The 8,703-nt window shown below is 39.2% G+C and overlaps 1 protein-coding gene across 1 annotated transcript in view; it reads right to left on the bottom strand.

Moving 5' to 3' along the window:
* Nucleotides 1-6,035: 6,035 nt before the first annotated feature.
* Nucleotides 6,036-8,703, bottom strand: part of tnmd (tenomodulin) — a 170,509-nt gene continuing 167,841 nt past the window's right edge. Inside the window, exon 7 of the mRNA XM_048605258.1 lies at nt 6,036-6,888. Coding sequence (XP_048461215.1) covers nt 6,679-6,888 — 210 coding nt within the window. The 3' untranslated portion in view covers nt 6,036-6,678. The remainder of the gene's footprint in view (nt 6,889-8,703) is intronic.

Below are 8,703 nucleotides of genomic sequence, written 5' to 3'. Positions count from 1 at the left end.
TTCCCTTGCTCCTGCTATCTAGCTCCTAACGTGAGTATATCTTCACCACCCAGTCTGAAGAAGGTATTCACACCCCACCTTCTCAAGGTCACCTGGAAAGAATAAATGCTGGCCCAGCCAGTGCCAATCATATTCCACGAATGAATTAAAATAAATAACTAATACCATCTCACATCTTGGCAAGGCATGAGTTTGCTCTTTACTGCCTCAGTTCTGACATGAAGAGCAAATTTGAAGTTTTCCACGCCCTTGGCTTTTTGAGAGCAGGACATGATGTGATAGTGTGGTCACTGATTCAACATCAAATAATAATGTACTTGTTAATCTGAGGCAACCTGCATTCCTTTTAATTGATCTCTTATTGCTGTGTATGCAACTCATGTTCATTAACATTTAATCTTACAGCCTAATTATTATAACAAGGCTCTTTAAACAGTACTTTCCAAACCCACAACTACTATTAGTTGGAAGGACTAGGGCAGGAGATTCATGGGAACATCACGACCTGATGTTCCCCTTCAAGCCACTCTCCATCCTGACTTGGGAATGTTCGTACAGTGTCACTGGGTCAAAATCCTGGAATTTCCTCCATAATGACATTTGGGGGCCTACCACCAGCACGTGGACAGTAGCAGTTCAGAAGGTGCCTTCTCAAGGGCATACAGAAGAGGGCAATAAATGCTGCTTCGGCCAACAATATCCATATCCCGTAAGTGAATTTAAACAAAACTGCCAGGTTCTTACGTTGAGAGTACAGAAAAGACTTGCAAAACGTGACTGGTTGATTTTCAGCTGTTGAGTAGATTTTGCATCCATTTTAATGTGCTGCTGAGGGAAACGTAAGTGTCATTTGCTGCTGAAAGCTTTTTGAGCCCTAGTTACTGGTATGTGAATGACAAGAGGCAGAATGGAAGATGGGGCAGATGCAATCATGTCTTGAACTCAGGTCTTTATTTTGCTACTGCTGCTGTAACGCTTGACTGGCTATCAAAAGGAAGAGCTCTGCATTGTAAAACAGAGAGGATGAGTCAATGCTGATACATATAATATTGCAGAAGGCCATTTAGCCAATCACGTACTGTGCTTTATTACAGACCAATCCAATTCATTCATCTGAACCACCGTGCCTCGCTCCCATTGCACTGACCTGAATATCCTCTCCCTGATGTAAGTTTTCACCACAGTAAATAGAAAAATGGATTGGGCTGCAAACTGAGTCATTATTCTGACTCTTTCTGGTACAGCTGTTATAGCTGTAGCTCTGACCAGGAATCTCTACTGCTAAATTTATCGGGCCAGACAATTAGCTTGGTCAGGTCATTCTTCCCACACAGGCCTATCTCTGGAATGATCTTATGGTTCAAATTGGAATTGGAAACAGAAGTGCATTATGGATCTGACAGGCCTTTTGCCAAGGAACTGACCAGCAGCTCCAGGGTCATCAAGTTACAGACAAACAGCAGCAGCCAGTAGGTCCCCAAGCTTCGAGAACCAAAGGGGTCCCCTGCAATGAAAAGGCCTCTTATCAACCATGCTCACTTCACGTTGCTCCTTAATTTGTTTTTGGGGTGGGGTATGGGGTCATAGTCAGTGCTAGCAGGAGGGACAATGCCAGTTTTTTCAGATACCCAGGGCACTTCCAGAATAATGACAGCACAGTAACTCAGTCCTACCTCATTTCTTGGCACCTGTTATCATGTGCCTAGTGGAATGGCAAGGACGCCTGGGTGGGGGGAGCAGGGCAGGTACTGGCCATTATGGGAGTGGGTACCTCTGACACTGTGGGCAGTGGCATGGTTTCAACCATGATTAAGGACGATGGGATGTTCCAACCTAGAGCACATTCACATGTTTCCCTTCACTTTCAACCCATAATCTTCAGATGGTTCAACCATGGAATTTTTGTTTTCCCCACTTCCTTCACATCAACCTTGCCATTGTGCCTTTATACTTTCAGATACTTAAGAACTGCCAGGGAAGGCAGTAAGATGGGAGGCTGAGGAGGAAGAAAGACTGCCACCCAATCTGACACTTGCTGCTACCATCTCAGTTTCTGGGACTGTACAAACCTTAAAAGGTACTGACATGGCGAATTGGTGGGCCCAAGTGGAAGGTTGGGGGAAAAGGATTATGTGATTGCTGGTTCCATGGAGGGTGAGAATATGTGTGAGGTCCGTTGAAAAGGACTTGGGTGAAGGATGTTTAGAACTTGGAGCTGGTGGCTACTCCACATCTCCATCCACTTCCCCCCAGTGTTGGAATCAGTGCAGCTAAGGGCTCTGCCTTCATGAAAGTGGTGGAGGCAATAGCCCACCTAGTATCAGTACACCATTCCAATAAGTTACTGGTGGACTTCATCATGGTCAAGAAAGGGAGTTGTCGATTCAGAAACCCAATCACCTTCTCAATGATGTTTTTTCATGGCAGCATGGTTATAATGATATGAATGTTGGCCTTGTGGAGCTGGGCTGTGAGAAAAAGTATCAACTGATGTAGAACAGAGAGCCCTTTTCACCTAGTGATCACTGTCTGGTTTGTTATTGTGGTTGATAGATTGCTGTTACACGGGGCTGGGACAGACTGATGATCGTAGCCAGGAGGTGCTGAACGCACCATTTGAATAACAGTGAATGCCATGTCCGCAAAACCACGTGGGTAATGTTATTGGCACCCTGCACCATGGAGATGCTAATTATCCTTGCAAAAACAAGTGGACTTCTCGCACTTCCCTCTCTTCTGATGTGACAATTGTTTCATTGGGTGTGTGGGTATATCTTTGCTTAATCTCCCAAAGTAATGCTGCTGGAGACCATGGAACTTTCTGCAAGGACTCTATTTCCATTACTAACTTGTCTATGCACATATTCCCTGAGTGATATAATGGACCTTCTGATCCTTTCCAGTTTACTTGATTTAGCTATGTCACTCGATATCATTATATCATTATGCAAACTTCCAATATTAGTCCTCTTAGTGTACAGCAATGCATGGAAAACTGCCACTGCCTATTCCAGCAAGAGAAATTTATTCATAAAGAAGTTGACGCTCATGTCAAACCAGCATTTAATGCTAATTGATGTCAATCTCCATACACTGCACATTTTCGGCACATTCATTTAACCAGGCTGGCATTCAGCATGGGCCTCACTGAAACAGCCCCCACTGTGTTGAAACTATTTTTGTAGCCGAGCTGGTATTGTTAGTTCCTGGAACAATGAACAAAGCTGATTATTTCCATTGTTAACTTCACATTTCTTGCAAAATAATTGTCCAATGACATTGGACTTAAAATGGTTATATGGAGTGTAAAGAGTTTGAACTGTGGGTGCAAATTTGCAACTTCCAAGAAAATAAAAATAGGCTTTTATCAGCTCCCTCCTGAACCATTTCTAAGCCCCAAATTACAGGGTTCGTTCAGTCTGAGCAAGAGTACATGGAACCAAACAGAATTTTACCGGTAAAACATTAAAGGGTCTGTTGAAAAAGTCCAATCTTTGCTGTCCCTTGTAGATAAGGGGTGTGTAGAGACACTGCTGTAATTATCTTCTGCATTAGTTAATGATGGGGTGGCAGAGAAAAAACATAAGACTGTTCTTGCACCTTTGTTATGAACTTTATTAATCCATGCAGTGCAACATTATACATTTTTCAGGTAACGTTAAATACATGCAATTAAAATATCTTTATGATACTGTATAGTGTACATTAGTTTGGTTCCTTCCAAAGCAATGTGTATGACTTAAATGAATTGATGTTATGTAAGAAGGCTGTGAATGAAAATACAAACCTATCTATTGTACCATCTACACTCCCTCAATTGGATGTGTGCTTCGTATAAGCTTTTAAAAGTTGAATGAAGCAAGGATCTTAATGAGTGCAGTGGTATATTGCATGAGTACTAGACCTTTATACAGTATATGTGAACCACATGCATGGTGTTTCAGTTGTTGTTACGATGGGAAGCTACATTAATCTCAAGAGAGAATCAGGGCGATGAGCCAATCAAAGCAAACCCAAATATGATATGAACAGAGTACCACAGAGCAGTAGGGTGTCCTATTGGCTTTCCAGCCTTGCAAGCCTGCCTGCCATGCTTAATTGGATTGTGAGGTTTCTTACCCACTAATTGGCCTGTTCTGGGAAAATCACTGCAGGTTGACTGTTTCTCACATACTGCAGGATTGTGACCCTCACTTGAAGCCAGAGTCTCAAACTAAAACCGAGAACCCTGCCCTAAATTGCTATCATTTTGAATTCTTTTGAGTGTACAATGGATGAGTCTGGTGCTGAACAAAAGGTAGATGTGCACTTTGCGGCTCATGAGGGATGTTCATTTCTAGATGTTAGAAAAAACTGAATATTCATGTGGAGTAAAAATCCTTGATTTTACCTAAAACAATTCAATTATGTCTTAACTTATTCTGGCTTGGAATTCTGAGGCACTGTCAAAAAATGACTCATTCTATGGATATGAGCTCACATCACCTTTCAAGTGTGCTGGTTGCAAAAGTAACTTCAATCATATCTATTTCTAACAAAGGCAGCAATTACAGTGCTTTAGAAATCATGATGGCTTATTCAGTTTTAATTCATTTCAAAACACTAGTGCATTCTATAGTGGAAATATAATGGCTCATAATTCCCACCAATAAGGAATGCTGAACTGATTGCATTTTCAAAAGCTGCTATAAGCATTATACATGCAAGAGGCTAAACATGCACGTGCTGTGACGATGGACCTTTGGGAACATAAAGTAACTTTTTTTCAGCTCAATCTCTGGACTATGGCAAATGTTACTGCACTTCTACAGAATGTTGCTAATTGCTGAAGGATACAATTCAAATAGTACTCACATTTTTTAAAAAAGTGAGTCTGTTAGTTATCCACAAAATGCTAAACTTTAACAACACTATTATTGTGTAAATAGCCTATCTGGTCAGTACCTGTGCTCCAATAGTTTTTTTGTAATCCCTGACTTGATCCAACCTATTTTTCACTAATTTCGTTACTGAGGCAGCTTGGTTACCTACAGTGAACATGGTCTGGTTTGTGCACAATGTATTTTTCATTGGAATTGAGAATGATCAAGATGGGTTAAATTTATTACTGGTCTAATGGTTTCTTGTCTCCATTTAATCCTTCATGACAGGTGATTTTAAGCATAATAGCAGGATTCTAAATCAAAATAATAATATCAAGTAATATTAAAAACATACCAGTAGTTTTAATAAAACCTGCATTTCCTGGTAATTACAAGTGGCTCTGGGCTGCTAACAGAGGATTTACTTTCTAGATATTTTTAATCAAACTGTTCTGACCCACCTCTGAAGCAGATGGGACTTGAATGTAGGTCTTTTGGCTCAGAGGTAGGACACCAGCACTACAGAAGGCAAAATCAGACAGGCTGTAAAACAGCAGCCCATCACATCTTGACAATTTCTCATTAAAATTATCCTACAAATAATCCACAAATTCTGCTGCTAAAACCAGTTATGTATAGCTCAGTCTGCCCCTATTACAGCCATGAAGTGTAATTGCTTGTTCGGCCAGGCTAATTGGAGACTAACTGCTTTTAGCAGATCATCAAGTCAATTGGAGGTCATAAGAAAGTCATTTCTCTTTGTCTCGGCAATGATCGACTTTACTTCTCTGCAAAGAACCTTACTTTGTATGTGAGACATATGAAGTGTGAAAGGGATTGAAAAATATGCGAAGTTGAGAGAAGCTAAAGTTTGTTTTATTTGTTATGACTAGATAGATTTATTAGTTTTGTGGAATCATAAAGATGCCATTCTAAGTACAAAATGTTCCTACAATGATTGACCAATATGTAATGCATATAGAAAATAATAATGGATTGTGATATTTCAGAAATTCCAGATTAAGAATGCAATACATTTACAATGAAGATGATCTTGTTTTCTTAAACTGTGCAGTGAGGCACTAAAGATAGCACCACAAGCGGTAGAAAAGATAATTTTCCATTAGCAAATTAGGATTAAGTACGAATATATTTTATAACTTGTGCCCTGCTGCCTAAAGAGAACTTTTATGTGGACAACATGAAAAATTCTATGATTAATGTTTACAAAGTTTAATAATTAAAAGAAAAAATACATAATGAGTTTTGTTGTGTGGGTGTAGTTTGTTCATAGTGACCTATGTTGAGATTCTCCACAGGACTAAATTACTTTCGGTACTTGAGAAATTATGTTCCTTTGTCACATAGTTTAATGTATTCTCTTGTTCAAAGACTTTGGCAACTGCACAGAAAGTTTACATTGAAATCAAAATTCTAAAATAGATGACAGCCTGCAATTCTTCTGAATCAGAATATTAGGTGTTTGATACTCGACGAGATGCACAAACTTGGGGTTCACAAAAGAACATTAGCTGTCAGCCATAAACTAAACATACTCCCACACAATTAATCAAATGTTAAATCTTACAGAAAATGACAAAAATGATGTTCAAAGGTGCAATGTCTGATCTTCTTTGCGATATTCTTAAAGGAAAGTGGAATGTTAGAATTCCTTCTTTTATTAGAACAGTTAATTGACAGTTTTAATGTTGTTGGCGATCAGATTCAAAGACCTAGGCATTTTGAGGGAGGGACAACGAAAGAGGCTGCAACAGGCACTGAAGTCCACTGACACACTTATTGCAGAGAACTGATTTTATACCCTCCCCAGGATGCGTGCAACCCACCAATTGCATGGCATGATAATCCGGCAAATAACACGACAACCTCGGTAGTGATAAGGGTATGGCATATAGCCACCGAGAGGTTCACAGACTCGCTGGCAATATTGATGTCCACGGCGACATTCAGCACAACAGAATCCATTCTGGTCATACCAAGGATCAATGTAGAGCCCATTTTCTCTCTGTGAAAATCGAAACATATTAAAACTCTCTCAGCTGTTGGGTAAATAAAAGTACGGTTTTGCTTTAGGTATTTGATACATAGTCAGGAAATGCCAACATGATATTTTGAAAATCTCAAGCCTGTGTCACTTGCTGTCAACTTTTCCCATTGTGAGTTCTAAATGACCACATTTACAATAGGAAATGTCTATGTAAATATATTAAACTCTCCTACCAGTGGTAGTATCTTAGCTTTGTATCACCAATGTCCATGACTACACAGCAATGAAAGTACTCCCATGCAACCAACCCTAGTTTGTTGTGATCTAAAATATTATATAGGCAGGAAAGTTTTAAATAAATCCAACTTGTACAATGAAGATGGCAGCTTGGTATATTCTCATAGCCACTATAACTCTGCCACTATAACTTTGCTGGGGGTGCAGTGGAGTGGGACAGGTCCAAAGAAATCCAGACAAGGTTTAGACATATAGCATATAATTTTAGAGATACAACTTTAAAATGGGGACTTAATTAAAACTCTGTACTCTGGTCCCATTATTCTCTGTGCTGTATTTCTGTGGAAGACTGTATTTTATCTTCAATCCTCATCTACCAACCATTGGCAGTCACACTAATATTTAGCACCTCATGCTGTTATATTGTCATATAAATACTTACCTGGCTTGTTTGACCCTCCTCTTTTTGCTATTTTAACGAAATTGTTAACCCATTGCATTTCGCTTACATGCTAATATAATCAAAAGTCACTCCCATTCTTAGATAATATTTGACAATCTTTAGGTTTATCGATATCAGGAATTAGTCATAGTGGAAATAGACCAATGTGGTGAGAAGCTAGAGCAGAACAATTTCAAAGGGACGAAGCTTATCTAATCATCATCATTTTTCCTTCAATTTGTCTTGTCTGCGCACACAATAACAGCACAAGCCAATCTAATTTATATCTAATGAGACAGTCGAGTGTCCCTTTATCTGTTTTGAAAATGATACAAAATAACATTATCTTCTGTAAGATTTCATCCATTATTTTCTACAGATGATTTTTCTTTTTAAAAATTATCTTAAATTTTATTTCAGTGATCTTTGACTGATGCATTACTTATAAAAAGCCAAGACTGCTGATTGGTTTGATTTTCTCATGACTTGAAAGTAAAAATAAATAAACCTTTGGAAAAAAAAACAGATGATTAAATCGGGTTTTGCTCTGACTCACTGAAATATATCTGTCAAACCACAGTGCTTATCTTGCCCAGCTTATATTGAAATAGCTGTAAATAATGGTTTTATTTAATGCACAGCAATCATGAAAAAAAAAGCTTTTGTTCAAGAGAGAGTGCTTTATCCGGATTACAATCTCTCTGTTTTAAGTAGTCTTGCCTTTATTTCATCAATATTGCTGCTTTCTTCTGAAGGTTCCCCTCTTATACTTTACTGAGTGACCATCTTTCTCCCCTCACGAACATTACTGTGTTGAAATTAAACGCCCATTTAAACATCATAGGAACAGCAGTAGCCAATTCAACTCTCAAGCCTGTTTATCGTTTAATTAGATTGTGGATGATCTAGATCTCAAACTGCATCTACTAGGGCTGGTTCCAGATCTGTTAATATCCTGATGGAAATATCAGTTCAGTTTCAGCATTTTGATTGACCTAGCCTCAACAACTTAATGTGAGACAGGTCTTGATTTCCTCTGAGATAGTAGGAACTGCAGATGCTGGAGTCTGAGATAACAAGGTGTAGAGCTGGATGAACACAGCAGGCCAGGCAGCATCAGAGGAGCAGGAAATCTGACATTTTGGGTCTGGACC

The sequence above is a fragment of the Rhincodon typus genome, chromosome 14, assembly GCF_021869965.1.
Source record: "Rhincodon typus isolate 14 chromosome 14, sRhiTyp1.1, whole genome shotgun sequence".
NCBI lineage: Eukaryota > Metazoa > Chordata > Chondrichthyes > Orectolobiformes > Rhincodontidae > Rhincodon > Rhincodon typus.
Note: the sequence above shows the minus strand (reverse complement) of the source record. Positions and strands in the feature narration are given on the sequence as shown.